General features: G+C 35.6%; 1 protein-coding gene across 5 annotated transcripts in view; it reads left to right on the forward strand.

Moving 5' to 3' along the window:
- The window catches only part of FYB1 (FYN binding protein 1), a 70,344-nt gene extending 56,731 nt beyond the window's left edge, over positions 1-13,613 (forward strand). For 2 of the 5 annotated variants that reach the window (XM_082074424.1, XM_082074425.1), the window contains exons 11-19: positions 236-305; positions 847-987; positions 1,668-1,699; positions 3,210-3,318; positions 4,928-5,033; positions 5,357-5,519; positions 9,934-9,967; positions 11,099-11,130; positions 11,241-13,613. In XM_082074424.1, coding sequence (XP_081930550.1) covers positions 236-305; positions 847-987; positions 1,668-1,699; positions 3,210-3,318; positions 4,928-5,033; positions 5,357-5,519; positions 9,934-9,967; positions 11,099-11,130; positions 11,241-11,263 — 710 coding nt within the window. In that variant the 3' untranslated portion in view covers positions 11,264-13,613. The remainder of the gene's footprint in view (positions 1-235; positions 306-846; positions 988-1,667; positions 1,700-3,209; positions 3,319-4,927; positions 5,034-5,356; positions 5,520-9,933; positions 9,968-11,098; positions 11,131-11,240) is intronic. The other 3 variants (XM_082074426.1, XM_082074427.1, XM_082074428.1) reach the window with 3 other exon arrangements.
- The last annotated feature ends 4,681 nt before the right edge of the window (positions 13,614-18,294 follow it).

Raw genomic sequence — 18,294 nt, forward strand, 5'->3', positions numbered from 1 at the left:
TTTCAGTAGTCATACTATTATGATGAGCAGAGCTACATTTAATTGCTATTCCAACTGAGTTAAGTGTAAATCACTGTTTTAATAAATAGGCTGTTCTGGTTTTCAGAAAGAGTCCCCTAGAAAAGATATTGAACAAACTGCACACATACCTGTTATGTTTATGAGGCCAATAATTAATACCCTATTCAGCAGCATTGAATGTAAATACGTTAATTCACTGTTTGATCTGTTAAAGAGATGTTCCCACCTCCTCCTTCTGATCAAGACATTTATGATGGGATTGATGATGAGGATGCTGTAACCAGGTATGATTTTATATCATTTAAATAATTTGCTTCTTTAACAGAGTCTTTTCATGTCATTTTTTAGTATTTTTGAATTAGGCACAATAATTAGCAAGAATTAGGGTGATCAGCAAGTGAGTGTTCATCAGGATGGATTCAAGAAGCCAAAAAAATGGGTTCTTTGGTCTTTTGGAGAAGTTTTGTTCAGTAATTAATTTTGGTACGTCAGCAAAAGCAGCTGCAATCATGGAAATGCTCAAATTCCCAACTGGACAAAATAGCCCTGAAATGAAAATAATAAACTAAAATATTAGTTTGCTGAGTAACAACATGAAAACAGCAAGCCATTAGATTAATACCTATACCTACAAATCTATCTCAATATCTACAAATTACCTAACACAAACATTTTCTACTTTAGCATTTAGGTAAGCATCCTCACCTTGTGGTGTATACATTGTTGGCATTAACGAGAATTATGTGCATCAATGGAGAATTTAAACTCGACCTTTTAAAAAGAATGTACATTTTACATTGTGATAATTGCATGCATACTCCAAAGGTCTGTATCACAGGATGAAGATAAGAAAAATATCTGGTCCTGGGGAATCTTGAAGAGACTAAAGGTCAAAGATGACAGAAAGAAAAGCGTACGAGAAAAAACAACCAAAGTCAATGGGGCAGAAGATGATGGAGATTTGTTGTAAGAGTCTGTCAGGAAATCACAGTGCACATTAACTAATTCTAATAAAGCATTGATCACATGCTACTAACATTCTGTCAGCAGCATAATGAATCATGCATCAAATTGCAGTTTAGGGTGATACTTTTCTGCAAAAACACTGACCTCCTTTCTTTTCACCTGCACTTACTCTCTGAACAAGCTGTATTTGTTGCATAAATCAGGTAATGAAAATATACCAAAAAAAATAATAGTGAAAATCACAGAAATACTCCATCATCTTTGTGCCACTCTGGTTATATAGGTTTGCTGCATCCTCAGTTAAAATGTACTTTGCTCACCAGTACAATGCATCTGAGATAAGTTGGTAAATCTAGTCCTATTAATCCAAATTTTAAGAATAATACACCAAACAGAAAAACACAAATATTCTCTTCTACCCCTCCTGCCTGGAGATTAGATCAGCAACTGGTGTTTTTACCACCATCGTCTCCCATTCATTTCTGAACCAGTCTACTCTGATTCAGTGGAAAGAATATATTTAGTCTGTGAGTATTGTTGGTGTCAGCTGAGCTTCCAAATGTCTGGAGATTACTTAGAGCCTCTGCATTGCAAGATTTTTATATTATATAAATGATGCAATAGACTATTAATGTAATATAAATACTTAAGGAGCATTTTTTCCTTTTTTTTTTCTCCAGCATGTCTCTTTCAACAAAGCAGTTTGGAAAAGGTAATTAGGAGCCTATTGTTCAGTCTCCATATTGATTCCAATCTTTTTGTCTGTATACATTACTTTCTATTATGTTAGTCATAAAAATATATCTAAGGAAGTTCCAGCAAACAAATTTCAAATGTTGTGACTGATGTGGCTACAGACAGGAGATACATATATACTACAAGCTCCCTACAAAAAAGTATGTGTTTTTTACGAGTAATGATTTTGCTATGAGACTTCCACCAGTTCATTTTATTTGACATTTGGAGTATAAACAGATACACCTGGAAAGAAACACTTCATGCAAGACTAGAAAAGTAAAAAGAGAGTTCTTCTCATGAGACCCACCTGCAGTACTGCATTCAGCTCCAGGGCACACAAAATAAGAAGGATGTGGGCCTGTTCAAGAGAGTTCAGATGAGGCCATGAAGATGATCAGAGGAACACCTGTCTTGAGAGGAAAGGCTGAGAGAGTTGGGGTTGTTCAGCCTGGAGAAAAGAAGGCTCTGATGAGACCTTATATCAGCCTTCCAGTAGCTAAAGGGCACCCACAAGAAAGCTGCAGAGGGACTTCTTACAAGGGCATGTAGTGACAGGATGAGGGGTAATGGCTATAAACTGAAAGAGAGCTGATTTAGATTAGGTATAAGGAAGAAATTCTTCACCATGAGGGTGATGAGGCACTGGAACAGACTGACCAGAGAAGCTGTGGACAAGGTCAGGTTGGATGGGACTTTGAGCAACTTGGTCTAGTGGAAGGTGTCCCTGCCCATTCCAATGCAAACATTCTATGATTTTATGATCCTGTGCTTGTTGTTACAGTTATCATTTGCAGTGATAAATATCATAAAAACTCATAAATATCAGCTCAGCCATGGAATAGAAAGTAAGTTCTTACAACTTTTGAGGCTCTTGCCTGAACCAAGTTCTAAATCTTTTATCAGCTACTGTGATGTTTCTAGCCATTGATCTGATGAGTTGAACTAATTTTTTCTCTCTATAAATATGTGACTCAAAGTATATTCTTCAGGTAAGAATTATTTTCACTGCTTTGGCATTGCAAGATGGACTAAAAACTAACATACGTGTGAAGTATTTCCACTTCTCAGTAACCTTGCATTGACCAGAGTGCTGCAGACATACCTGAGTGTACATTAACATCAAACCCAAAAAATAAACTTTGATGCAACGCAGTGGGAAATGGATTAAATAAAATGAAGATTAAAGGCTGTTGCATTAGCCAACATGTGCTAAAACTTGCTTTGGCTTAAGAAGATTAAAATATCAGTGAATACCAATTATTATTAATAATGAGTCTTATTCTGAAAATGTTGGCTGGTGTTTGTTTTGCACAGTAGATTGTGCAAAACAGACAATCCATAGTTACTACAGATGATTAAATGGCTACAGTACTTATCGCAATTTCTTGTCAATTTAGCTACCCTGCCATAGATTCTAACCCAATGTATTCACTACTCAAGGATCGCATAATAATTTTCCATTATTTTAAACAATGTTGTTTCAGATTGTGGAGACAGTGATGTTTATGATGATGTAGATTCGTCAGACTTCCCTCCTCCACCGCCTGAACACAAGCAAGTGAAAATGGGAATTACCTCCTTGATTAGAAATCTGTAATACATTGTGACACATTTTCAAAGTATTTACTATACATAGATTGCTACTAACATATGCTTGCTTTGATGGTATCAGGTTTTGTAGCTCTCCTAACCCTGTTATTGACAATAGCAGTTGGATTATCCTTTCCATTTCAGACTGAAATAATAATGAGACTATAAAATAAACAAGCATGGTTTTAATTTCAGTAAAGTTCAGTCCCTGATGGACAAGAGGTAGAAATGAATGCATGGCCTAAGGGTACTTCATTGCAGATTCTCTGCATGCAGTCCTCTTCCTGTCAAAATTTGGGGACTATTAGTACGTCAGTTGTTACAGTATTTTAAAAGAAAAGGAGATAGTGCCCTGTGTCATGACTAGGAAACACATCTGGAGGTGTAAAGTACAACTTGGAAAACTTTTATCCCTGGACCAGGAAGTTACGGCCATTTCTGGAACACAGATGTGTTATGAGCATAGATGCATCTGTGAAGATGATGGCAGCATGTCACATTCTGTTGTCACCAACTCCACTCAGGTGGAGCTACAGAGTGCACTACAACAATCTAGTCTGGAGGTATTAAAACAGAGAGAGCTCTTTGAACTGTATAGCCTAATTTAAATCTAGGTTAGTTCACACACACACATACATTCATCATCAGTGAAACTGTCATCCACAAGTCCTGCAGAGATCAGGAAGCATTAAAAAGTAAGTAAGTAAATAGTGGGCACTCGTAACTGAAAGAAGGTAGATTTAGATTAGATGTAAGGAAGAAATTCTTCATCATGAAGGTGGTGAGGTACAGGAACAGGCTGTGCAAAGAAGCTGTGGATGTCCCATCCCTGGAAGTGTTCAAGGATGGGGCTTTGAGCAACCTGGTCTAGTGGAAGGTGTCCCTGCCCATGGCAGGGGGGTTGGAGCTAGATAATCTTTAGGGTCCCTTCCAACCCAAACCATTCTATGATGCTATGAAAAGTAGAGTCAGACTTTAAATTCCTATTATGGATACATCATCAGGAGGGGCAATTTGGATGTGAAACCCTTCCATGCTTATTGACACAAGTCAACAGTATCGGGGATGTATAAAAAACAACAGACTCAAAATAGGTCATGTAATGCAGATTCCCTGGTGTACAAGGATTTCTACGTACACACAGGACTCACACAGCTACTGTATGAAAGGCTAAGACTTTCCCGCTGCCTCCACAGTGGCACATGTGTTATTCAGTCTATTGCTCAAAGATACAGAGACTTCACAAAAATTGCACCTTGCCTAGAGATTCTAAAGTGATGGTTATCATTTGCCTAAACTGTTTTTGGTAGATGCAATGTTCTTGTTGCTTGTAACAGCTAAATACTTCAAATAATTTTCCATATTCACTTATGTGATAGATACATTAACATCTGTATTCATTAAAAGAGACAAGTAGACAAAAAGACAATCCCAGCTTTTTCTTTAATTTGAAATCAAATCTGTATTGTCTTATCCTATTAGTTTTGTAGAGCAACAAAAACATACTAAAGGCACGTGAAGGCAAATGCATTTTCACTAAAATTACTGGAAAGGTCATCAATACCTCAGACATATTCATAATTTTGTTTTTATCTGGAAATTCTTGTTATAGGTCATCAAAATCAGCAAACCCTGGAAAACATAAATCAGATGAAAAAGATGCACAAAAGCTTAAAAAGATAGAAAGAGAAGAGAAAGAGTTCAGAAGAAAGTTCAAAGTGAGTTTTGTTCAAATTAAGTTTAGTTCACATAAAATATAAAGACTAAAATATCTGTATGGTTTCCCCTAATTTGTATGCCCCAATTTGTAAATAATCTGTTCTTTTGCCTTGGAAAGGTAAAGTATTACTACCTGTAAAAATAGTGATATGAGCATTTGTAAGTCCAAATGGCAAGCATGGGCACATAATACATAGCATAAACAATTATTTGTCTAATTTTAAAAAAATTTAGTAATAAATGGGAACATATTGGTCCAAAAATGCATGATTGTTAGATTTACATTGGTGGGTTTTAAACAGTATCCATTTTATTTTTGCAGTTTGAAGGTGAAATTAAAGTTCTTTACTCTACAACCACAGTCCAGGACTTGCCCCAAAGAAGATGGGGATCTAAAGATTTAGAGGTTAAACCAGGGGAGTCTCTTGAAATTATAGAAAGTACAGATGATACCAAGGTCCTGTGCAGGAACGAAGAAGGAAAATGTAAGCAACTCCTGTCGTATTAAAGTAGAGCTTAACACTTGTGTTTTTCTTTCTCTGGTGGCTGACAAGATGTAGATTGTTGTTATTCTATTATTGTGTTTTAAGAGTGGCTTGCCTTAAAAAAAATAAAACTCAAGTAGAGATAGCAAATGTGAGAAAAAGGAAAGCTTAGTTACGTAAATCTTGCTTTGCACCAACTAAGATCAGCAGATGTTTTTGTTATGTCTGTCTCCTTTTGTTTGCCAAAAAGAGTATAGCTATGATGCACCACAGAATCTAGTAAAAGTAAAATCCTTGCTGCACCTCTGGGCAGCATTTGCCCATTGATTGCAGCCAAGGGAAAATCAATAACAATATTATTTGGATTGCCAGAGAGGCAGCTTAATCTTTTCAACAGGCTTGGGAGGAAACTGCTTAGGAGTCTTCTCCCCTGCCCCCAGATGACCCAAGGCATATATCCTCATTGCCTGCTTGCTTTGGGAGCTGTGCAAGGCCTTTCAGTGTTTCTTTAAAACCCTTGGCCAGGGTGTGCATTGGCAGAAGTTTTTTCATTTTTGGAAAAGCCTGAACTGTCTACTGTTGGTTTCAATTTCATAACGTTCTTCTGTTACAATACTTTTCAAATCAACTAGTGAAAATTCACTTTGTGTAGGAACAGAGCAGCATCCTTCCACTCACCTTTGCTTTTTACCTCTGAGCTATGTAGAAGACAGTCTGATGTCATAAACCTCTGAAGGAGATTCAGTCACTTTTCTTCTACGTTTTTCCCCTCTGTACTCAACTGTTAGAGTCTGGAGTATAGCTTTCTTCCTGGCAGGCCTACAGGGTGAGGAAGATTTTCTTGCATAACAACACATATCTTTTTCAAAATATGGATTGCACTAGTGCAGCCACTTCCCAAAGAGCAATTTTCAATGCTGCATTTTTTGAATCAAATTAACAACAAAGTAGAAAGTAGTTCATGTTGGTGGTTTTCCTCACATAGTCTTCAAAGCCTTTCAAATAGTGACAGGAGCTACTGCTTTGCTATGCATAAAGGGGTAAAACAAACAAAAATATCCTCTCTGAAAACCTCTGAATAGATCTATGTGAATTTTCACATTAATTAGTGAAGTTTGAATCCTAATTCAGTTAAGTGCACAACAGTTTTGATTATTTGCTCTAGTTGCCCTAGGCCTTCATATATTAAAGTGATGATTTTACCTTTTGAAGGCCAGATAGATTGAAAATCAACAATTAGAGATGGTTTTGTTACTTTCTTGTACATTAATTCTTCCATTTGATCATTAACTTATGAAGCACTTTTGTAGCTTCATGCCCCTATCAGCAGTTAAACAAAATTACAAATTATATTATGATGTCTACCCACCTTTTTAAGAAAGGGCTGATTATCCTAGGTACATATTCTGCTATCACTTATTTTATTTTTTATGAAATGATTTGAAATTTCAAAAGTGAAACAAAGAACTGATTCTCATTTACCTTCCCAAATTCCTTCTTACTGTTGCCTTGGTCTGACCCATGTACCTTTCAGAAATGCACAAAAACCTTCAATTCACTTTCACAGATTTTTCTTAAACATTAGGATATAAGTGAACTTCAGTGCCTGAAAACATAACTTGTGTCCCCTCCATGCTACCTTTACAGTGTCAGGGAGCGGTTGGCCCAATGTGTCACCACTTTCAGTGGTGCTAAGTTGTCAGGATGAAGTGTGCTGACCTGCTGCCTTGTTCCCTATTACAGAAGTAACATAAATATGAATAAATTACTTAGAAACTGAAACTTTACACATGTAATTTTGGATTAGTAAATCTGAAAGAGTGTGAGATCAGCAGGGGCTGTATATCCCACATATTTAGGGGCTAGAGGCTGTCAAAGAATCTGGATTATGCTTTGTGGTGGTAGGACTGGCACATGAACATCTGGCTTTCAAGTACACCATGCTTGTACACCATGATTGTAAGCAAAGAAATTTTGCTTCAATGTGCTTCAATGAGAAAAATTAACAGAAGAAACAGAGAATATTAAATTAGCCAAATGATTTTAAATTATTCCCAGGAGGCCTCAGGAGTCCTGGAAATTAGTGGACTCTGCTTAAAGAGAATTTTAAAAATATGACACCTTTTAAAAAAAAAAAAAATGTCCACACCTTTATCCCAGATGAAAATATTGGAGGAGAGACAACCAGGCAAAGAATATTCTGAGCAGGACAGAGCCTTTCCTATGTGTACCTACATGCATTTAGCCTCAGAGAACACCTGGGTGACTGAAAATCTGCAGCACTGGGTCCTCTGAGTGTTGAAAATTTCCTGCAGTTTAACATTTTTAGTAGGCAAAAGTTATAATAGAAGGTATGCAAGCATCAAACCTTCATGACCCTGAAGATATAAATACAGGCAAATTAAGCAAATTTACTTTACATAGCTGAAATAAAATATGAAATGCATAGAACTATTTTTTCTTTCATATAACTGTTAAGTCTTAAATAGAAGCTAAATCAAATGCATCAAAAAATAGTATCACTTCATATCTATGTCTTTTTAGGTGAACTTCAGCTGTAGCACAACACAAAAGCTTTCTTTAAAAAATGCCATGCTTTTAATGTATTAATTAATATTATGGCCATCACAGAGCAAATCACTAATCTGCTCTATACATAGAAGTTAATATTGCATATTCTGGAACAAAAACTTATTTATATTTGAGAGTCATCACATACTTGATACCTGCCTATTTTAATATGGAAATACACCAAGTTAAAATGAATTGTGCGAGTGTTTCTTTGTGAAGAAAAGCTGTATACAAGAACTAGTTACTATTACTATTTCTAGGACTATTTGGAATATATCTTTTTGGATGACTTTTTCAGTATTCCATATGGGAATCATAGAACATTTTTATGTATCAAAACATCGGTCAGTTAAAGACTGTCATAATTCAGCAGCTTTGGGCAACAGCACTAGCTCATTGTGTTTGATGCCAATTTACAAGGGAACATTTCTCCCACTAGTAAAGTTACAGATCTTGAAAAGGGCAGTTTCAGTTAGAATAAAATTAGACCTTGGATGTAAAAAAGGCTTAACATAAAATATGAGATTCTTTAGTTGGACATTACTGTCCATTAAAAAAATATACTTTCATGTCTTGTGTATCGGAAAAGAAAAATTCATGTGAAGGAGGAAATATTTCCTTAAGGCAAAACACTAAGATATGGGGATTCAGCTAGACTGACCTAAAGGATTGCCACCAGGAATACTAGAAGAAAACTGATAATTGATGTAGTATATCATGGTTCCTCTAAGTACCTGAAGCAGTAGCAGCTCCAAGAATTCAATGAACTTTACAAGTCAAGCTAATAAATTTATTCTAAAACCTGTGAATTGTGTATGAATTACTAAAAACCTGCCATTTTAGTGTGACCATTTAAGCCTCCCAATGAATAAGAGAAGTAAACTCATGTTGTAATTTCAAATAAAACAGAGGATCACATTTCTCCTTTAGAACTGTACCAACATACTAATGTTTACCTACAAATATGTAATTATTGTTACAGCTTTCTCTTTGCAAGTATATGCTATAGCATTTGACAGTACTTCAATAGGTATCTTTTACCAAAGACAGTGAGTAATTTTTTCAAGAGATTAAATACGTTGAAGAAGAATATGTGTAGTTTCATTTGCTTTCATTAGCAATGAAACAAAGTAAGAGAATAATTCACTAGTGAGTAGCTTTTCTAAGGTATTTCTTATCTGTTTAAACAGCTCATATCAATATGCTACAGGTATTTTTAAATTACAGTTAATGATAATTAATTGATGTGTATATCTTGAAGGATGTTTTTGTCCCTGAAGGAAACTATACATATTTCTGTTATTTATTATTATTAATATTATTATGCAGTTATAATTATCCCACATTTTTATGCTATAGTTTGTGAACTGTACTATTCTTTGTGTTAATACGTATTGTTTCACATCCCTCTTATGCAACCAAGAAACAAAAATGTAAGATGAAAACCTAATATTGCATAACCTGTATTACTATTTCCTCCTTTCAGTATTAGTTTTGTACACAGCGGTAACTATTGCAACAAAACAAGAGAAATGACATTTTATTAATATGTAAAGTACCTGGCGCAGTAGACATCTAACTGGTCTTGGAGCTACTGTAGTATTCCGATTGCCCATCTAAGGCAACACGTTATACTAAACAAGCAAATAAGAATAATTAAAACTAAAATTGAACATAGCAAAATGTTCATTGAGTACAAAACCACTGTACATTTTTATTGGTCTATTATGTCATTCTATCTGAAGTACATGAAAAAGAAAAACTGGATTTCGTTAGTTCTAGCAACAGAAGAAACATGAATATTTGAATGTAACTTGAATACATATTTCTTTCCATTTTACAGATGGCTATGTTCTGAGAAGCAATCTAGTTCAGAAGTAAGTACAAAGTGATATTTTTGAAAAAAAAAAAAAGTTATAACACTCAATTTTGTTGTAAATTGTTAAAAAAACTGAAATGTCATTATTTTAGCATGCCATTCTAGTCCTGCAGACTGAGTTATTTTTATGGAGTTCAGATTTCTCAAGAATTAGTCACATACATCCTTGCTGGAAACTTCCCAGGGCCACATGCCTCATTGCTTAACCATAAACACTGGTTTAAACCATGAAATATTACATAAATTAAGCATTATTGGTACTATAAACTATTACTGAACTTCACGTTAATATGATTAGGTGTATGGTTGCCGTTTTAAAATTTTTAACTAAAATGAACCCATTTTTCTTTAGGTTTATTTTCAGCCTTATTGGGATTGAACAAATTTGGCTCAGTGTTGCTCTGAATAATCATGTGGAGTTCTGCATTTAAGTTCTAATAAAAAAACTCTCATAAAAGCCTTTCCATTTCCTTCAATGGGCATTATGTTCTAACCTTAAATACCAAATCAGGTGTCACTTCTAGAATTGAGGCCTGCAAACACTTATATAAACATTTAACTTATAAATAGCCGTATTAGCTTCTATGGGTCTGTTTGTCTACCCAAGTGATTTATTTTGAAAATTCCTATTCATTAAGCATTTATTATTTACAGACACTACCTAAATTCATTATCTAAAAAGCTTTTTCTCCAAAACCATTAGAACATTGCCAAGTACAGAAACAAAAAAAAGAATTTCAAGGGCATACTGATTTTTTTACTCACCTTTTCTGATTTTCATTTAAAAAAATCAGTAAGTATTTAATTTTTGTGGAAATATCTCTGAGTTTGCTAGAGTAGTTACCTAAAAACTTAATTTAAAAAAACCCTGACCTTCTAACAAAGCAAGTCTTTCGCATTAGAAATAAATGTATCCAACTCTACCCTCCACTGAAAATCCTTTGACCTGACCATCTTGCCCAACACTGTTATGTTACCACAAAGGTTGCAAATTCCTAAGTAGTAAATTAAGTACTTGATAATGTATCTGCACTATACTGCTACACTGTTTTGTATCTACCTGCAAATAGCAACATATATCTGATGTTTCATTTTTTAAATACATAATTTTTCTTTTTTTAACTTACAGCGATGGAGAGATCTATGATGATATTGGTGATGGTATGTCGAACATTTCAAACAATAAGTATATTCAATTACACCAAATAAATTTATCCTTGAGTCGAAGTTCTACATGGTACTGAAATTTTTGTATTTTATTTCCATTTCAGATTGCATCTATGATAATGACTGATGCAGAATTCTATGCATGTAAGAGCTTCATTGAAGATCAAAATCTATTTCAGACTTCCTAAATGTGAAAGCAAGAGAAGTCACTAAAGCTGATTACAATTGAATTGGTTACACTCTTCTAAATGTACACTTAAGCTTTTTTACGATTTCAGGGTTTTGTCATCCCTTGCTTTCTATGACTTTTTTATTGTCATTTATCTGGGCAATTAAAATTCAGGGAACATGAGCTAAAGTTGAGGTTATAACTTTCCACATTTGTGACAGTCCATGTAAACAGTCCATATAAAAACAATTTTTCAATTAGCTATAAACAAAGAGACCAGTTCAGGTCTATGAAGGATACAGAGGCCAACAAAGCCTAGGTACAGGTTTTACTCTGGCTCTGGTCTATTAAACACCAGAAGCTGCCACTATGGAGAGGGCAGTATCCTGAAAAGAAATGCTTCCTTTGGTGATAGCATCCTGTTGTAAAAGCAGGAAATCAAAACGGGCATCAGAGAAGATTATTGCTGAAGTTCCTTTTTCTACATTGTACTAATGATAGAATATGGTTTTCTACAATTTATCTGACCATTTTGTAAGTACTTGTTGACTAATATTGATAGTAAAATAGTAACGATGTTATATGTGTTACACACAGAACTCTGAGATATAAACCATAGAAAGGTCTACTTTATAGTATAGTGTTTTTCAAAATATATTCAGAATATTTAGGTTAAGATTTAATTGCTAGGTTTGAAGATATGTTGTTGTCACTATAGTAATTTAGTCATTAAAATGGACCTATAGACTGATGACAAACTGGAAATAACTTTTATACCAAATATATATGTGTATTTATCATGCCATTTTAATAATATCTTTTTCTTCTAAATACTATATTTTACACTAGGCTTGGGTAAATGAGAGTATAGAAATTAAACATTTCCATGCTTATCCATTGTAGAAACATTTATCCCTAAAGATCATTGGGGATGCTGTTCTCTGAAAGAGCAAGCAGCAAATCAAAGTAAACTGAATGCATGAATAATAATAATAATAATATCACATTGCACTTATATACCAGAACTCATTGGAAATCAAAAGGCACTTACAGTGAACTCCCAAGAAAGAGCAGGAGCATGTGCAGAAAATGGAGTGTGTTATTTGTACTGAAGTGCAAAATAAAAAGCCTGTAATAACCAATGTGGCTGGATCAGTGTAAGCAACTCCTCTTGATTATCAAGTCTTCTGTAAACCTCAAGGGAAGTAAGGTACACTGTGCACTGTAGCAAGAGACCAGATTAAGCTTATAAAGTCAGTGAGTTTTGGTCTTACTTTTAGTGTTGCTGAGATTTCATCTTACACAAGTGTCTGTTATTAACAGTTCAAAATGCAGTAAATCTCTAAGGAGGTATAATGCTATGGGGATATAAAACATAAAATTAATTGTAGAGACAGTAGCCTATAAGCTATTTTATATTGTATTTAAAATCACTGATAATACACTGAAAAGCTATATGCAGACTTGAGTTTCCTGATCTATATTTGCTATTCAACCAGCATCCAGGCATACAAATACCAATTTTATGTGTAAACATCAGCACCAGCACCCAAATTTAAAACACGACCTTGTATATTAAGTACAATGAATGTGTCTGGATATTTGGCTATGTCACCGCTAGTGGTTTATTTATTTTTCAAGGGCATTCAAGGGGGCATCTGCATCAAATTAGTGACATGCCAAAGAACTGAGAGGGAACGCTGACATTTAGAAATACACAACCAGTTGTCAGTTAACAGTATGATAAGTAGTTTCATGCTTTACACAGTTAATTGTCTCAAAAAGAATTAGTATTAAATTCTAACATATATGCCCAGTCTTTTTTTAGGAGATAATAGAACTGATAGTAGAACTCCACTTATTGCAGTAAGACCAACAAAGAAGCCTTCCTTTCAAATATATTAAAACTTTATCTTTTCAGTAGAACACAAACCTCTTTTGTCCTCCTGAAAAAGAAGGGAATTTCATTCTTTGTGAAATTTTTCAGTCATGTATTTTGAATAGCTTTTCCATGTTCTAAGCCTTGATGTGTTGTAGGTACTGTGCTTCCTTACTCATTGTACTGACTGAATTGGTCATATGGTACATCAAATCATCAAAACAAATAATCATAAGATACTTTAAGCTAAAAAACTGCACTGTTTGTACAGATCAAATACAATGTGATCGTTACAGGGTGTTGAAATACATTCATAAGGTACTACACACTGAAAAGTTATTGGTATTGTGTATTTTTTCATTATTTTACCAATGCTGGTCACTAGATGCATTTTTTTTCTTTCTTCTGAATAAAAGCTTGCTTTCTGACAAGAAATGTTGGTGCACCATTTTCTGTCAAAGTAGAACAACAGTAGCTGAAAAATAAGTTCTGAAAATTATCACTGAGCAGCTGACAGAGTGAAAATCAACTTTATTATTGCTGCAAAAGCAGCACAACTATGCAAAAGCAGCACAACTACAATGTGGCATTTGTTTGTTAGTAATTACTATCCAGAAACTTAAATGTAAGCAGAAAATCTTCCAGACAGGAAAATCTATACATAGGCAGTTTAATAAAGACTGTATTTCAAGGCTTTCTCACCTGTAATTTACTCTATTGTCTTTCAAAAGTCATGAAGAAAGAGAAGGCAAGCTATTCACTCTTTGTTTTTTTTCCCCTTTCCAAACTCAGTCTATAATTCTGGAGTATTTGGCTGTGCCTGCTAAAACATTCAGCAGTGAAAACATCAAAATATTGACACAAAAATTAGATTTCAGCATGAACACCCCAGTTAAGGCAAATAGAGCTGGTTTCCATCTGTGTTGTACCTCTACACTGTCCCAGTAAACAGGCTAAGCAAAACAAAAACTGGGAGGGAAAAAAAGACTGCTCTAATTCAGGAGCTTTGGAGCATTTTTCTGCTGTTACCACAGGCTCTGGACTGCAGGAATGCAGCTGATGTCCTGTGCATTCCTCTGTAAGAGGTTTATATTCTCGATCCACATAATTGCAGATCCCTTGGCTACTCCTCCCATGGTGGTAACAAAACTCTCCTCTATGTGCGATGTTGTTGCATAATCCATCTCAAACATGAAGATCAGTGCTTTAGTAAGGGGATGGAAATTCAGTGGAGGAACATAGATTCACTCTATGAATTAGATCAGCCCTTACCACCAAATTACTTCATGGCAGATAAAGGTGTAATCATGTGTGTGTGCATGTACGCATGTGTGTGTATGTGTGTGCATTTTATGTCACATAAGACAACTTCTGAGAAAACTAACGGACCCATAAAAGGATACCCTTATGACTTATGCATAGCCACCCCAGACCATCCTACACAGAAAGCCTTTTGCATGTAGCTTCACTACAGAGTGACCTACTGAAATGCTAGGAGGTGCAAGAAATTATTTTGTATTTGCACAGCCTCAGCTCCTTGAATGGATGTGTCTTTAATTGTGTGCGCAATCTATAATTACACGATGGCTCAGTATTTTTTTCCACAGGATCCCTGCTTCATTTAGTGCATGGGCTGGATGAGAGTTAACAGAACAGGCAGTTGTTCAGCCATGCTCATTAAGTTTCTGGCCACTCCTTTATTTAGTGCAAATCTTCCCAAGCCTATGCTGTACTCAGAGTTATTACTTTCTCATTGCATTCATCACAATGGTATCTTGGATCCCCATGAGCAGTAATGGATTTACCTTGTGAGACAGGAAAATATTTCATCCACATCTCTAACGTATGAAATGAGGGCATGAACCAAAGACAATTTGTGAACACGTCCATTAATCCTGAGTATAAAGCCAAACTGCTAAAGCCAAATTAATTATATTTTTAGTACTCTCCTAGATTAGGAGTCTCACTATTCTCTCTTCCTCTTCCTTGCCTCTACTTGGGATTAAAAATCAAGTGAAAAAAACACCTTGGGTTTAAAAAGCATTAGTATCCAAAATGTATATTTTAAACATACCATGTTTACAGTAATAAAAAGGGGGCATGTAGGGGATACTGATTCAAATTTGACTTAAATAATAGTTTAGATTATGTTCTGAAACTTAATGGAAACAGGGAACAAATTCTAGAACTGAATGGTCTATGTTATTATTATACCTCCACTTATACCATTTACTGACTCCCAAGTCCCATTTCAACCTCACTGGCATGGCTTTGAATCAGGTGTCTTTTGCCAGAATTGAGCCCTTTCTTGTCTATGGTCTGGGGATACACCAGGCTGAGACATCCAAACCTGTTCTGAAGTAATTATTTATCAGAAGCCGTTTGCCCAGGACAGCAGCATAGTCCTCTAAGCCCTTCACCTTAACCATTGAGCCTGGCTAAGGAACAAGGCAGTAGTTCAGCTGAAGGGTCTTCCTAAGCAGTTTCCAGCATCCGAGCCAGCTGGAAGCCGTCTCCGTGCTGCTCCGGTCAGCCACGGCACTGCAGAATGCCACCGCAGCACCTCCTGGCCTTGTGCAGAGCAGCAGCCTGGTAGCCACAGGTCTCCCTCGTTGCCTGTTTGGAGCAAAATCACAATGATCTCACAAAGCCTTTCTTCTCTGTGTTTCATTCTAGCTAGCTGGCTCCTGAATATATGTAGAATTTGTTAAATTATCTCTGTTTGCTTCCTTCTAAACCACTTTGAGAGAGAGGATTAAGCTGCTATTAAATGTGTAGAGTTGCTTGCTTGAGGCTTTTTATATTACAGGCCTTGTTGAAAAGAATATGGGAAACTATGTTTATTTTCTTTCTTAACACACAGACAGATAAATGCTGTTTAAACTTAAAATGTTCACTGTTAGGCAGAAAGGAAGTATGCAAAACGTCAACACAAACTTGGACAAAATGTGAATTACATGGATACCAAGGGTTTTAAGAAACATTATACGATTTACGTTACTTCAGTAATATTTCCAAATCCTGCAGCTCAAGCATCGTGAGACAAAGAAAAGAAAAATCAGCACCAGCTTTTTTTTTTTTTTTTTTTTTTTTTTTTCTGCCTTGTAATTCTCTTTTTGGCAGACTCCTGATTTTCAGGTTCTTAGCAGGAAAAGCTGCCTACTCCTTCACTTGCGTGCGGGTACAGGTCAGGTGGAAAATGTACACGAAACACAGACACAGAATCCGGGGCTCCTGTCCCCATTTCTTGCTGGCAGAAGGGACACTCTGCCAAGATCCCTTCCCTTCTCCTGCATCTCAGCTTATTTCATGTTCTCCAGCCCTGGACGATGCCATTACATACCTCCCAGCTCACACAGGTAAGCCAAGTTTCATCTTCTGTATCGACCTATAGACATCCTTGTATTTTTGTTGTAATTTCTTCCTTTCACCACCTGAGACATTCTCTGTACTCTTCTACTTGTTCTGTCAGTTACTTCCTGTTTACTATAATTATTCCTGTATTCCTCGATCCTCTCACCATGGCGTTCATTTCCTTGATCCTCTGACCATTTGCTTTTCTGCTTCCTTGTACCTCTCTTTTTTAATCCTTTGAAACTGTGGCCCTACTTCTGCATTCCTGCTGCTGGAACTTTCATTTTTATCCCATTTTTAAAAGCTGCTCTATTTAAATGCTCATTTTTCGTGCAAAATTCCTAACTCTGTGGGTGACACCAGCAGAGATTTTATGACTCATCAACCACTAACACTATTCTTGTATTTTGCACTCTATACTCTTTATCCCATACCATTTAAAATCGGGCCAAACACACCTTCCTTCTGCCCTCAGTATTTGGGAGGGTTTTTTTCATGTAAGTAAAACTTACTACTGCCAGTTTAAATTAAAAAAAAAAAAAAAAATCCTATCCCATACTTTTTTCCCCTCCTGTATTCACAGGAATCTACTTGCTACAGGCTGTGTAAGTCTGTTCTAATGACACCCACTGACTGCTGAGCATCTCAGATATCCAGTTCAGTATGGATACCATGATGTGTAACAGCATTGCTATTAAAATGTTAGCTAGCCTTTTGTCACGCAGTGCCCAAAGAAAATTAACCCATGCTAATGGGTTTCTTCAGTTAAAAAAAAAAAAAAGAAGACCATGAAGTCTTACAAAAAATAGTTTCTGCTGCCATACAGATTTTGAATTAGTTTATGATACATTTTCCTTACATACAGCTTCAGCACTGTTACTGGAGTTTATTTGGACTGAAACACTTAACAGCTGTTTTTTAAAGTTTTTTTCCTCGGGTCTAATTAATATGCCAACCATACCCAAACTCAGCACCTGTTGCTTTTCACAGCTTCAATAGGATTATGCAGTGCAGAATGCTGTGAAAAAACTTACATTAATGGATGCCTAAATGTGAGGTTGCACTAATTATCAATCTAGTTAGCAACTTTCACAGTTAATCATGAAGATCTGTTTCATCATTTGACATTCTGTTATTTTGCAGCTGGTTGCTGTTGCTTTAGTATGCTATTTATTTCTGCTCTTGCATAATTTTCTGCTATGTGCTGTATGTTCACTTTTTCATTTCTTCCATTACTGGATACTGAAGAAATACCAACATTTTACCCAGTTACAATCAGTTCAGGTTTTTGTTAATTTTTATTTCTAGCTGGATTTAAGAATACTCTATTAAGGAATTAACATAGATTATGTTGTCTTCCAAAATGACAGCAATTACAGGAAAATATATTTACTGAACTAAAAATTTGGTTAGGAATTGTCTTTTCTTTAGCCAAATCATATTGCTTTTGCAAACTGTATTACTGATACTTAAAGGACTAACTATAGAACTCCTTTGCCATAATACATGTACAAATGCACCTGTTGAAGGCTAGCATAGGAATATATTAGGAATATATTCGGAACATGCCACATCAGCCAGGAGAGTAATCACACCCCAGAAAGCAAATCCAATGGAAGGAGCCTCCCTGGTGAGCGAACTGCAAACTGCCCCTTGCTTTTCCTCCAAACGGTCTTGTGAACACAAGATCAAAAGGGATGAATCAAAAACTAACACATGGCTCAAAAGTTCAACACCAAATATTCAGTGGTTACAC

This window comes from Streptopelia decaocto, assembly GCF_964273445.1.
Source record: "Streptopelia decaocto genome assembly, chromosome: Z".
In the NCBI taxonomy this organism is placed as follows: domain Eukaryota; kingdom Metazoa; phylum Chordata; class Aves; order Columbiformes; family Columbidae; genus Streptopelia; species Streptopelia decaocto.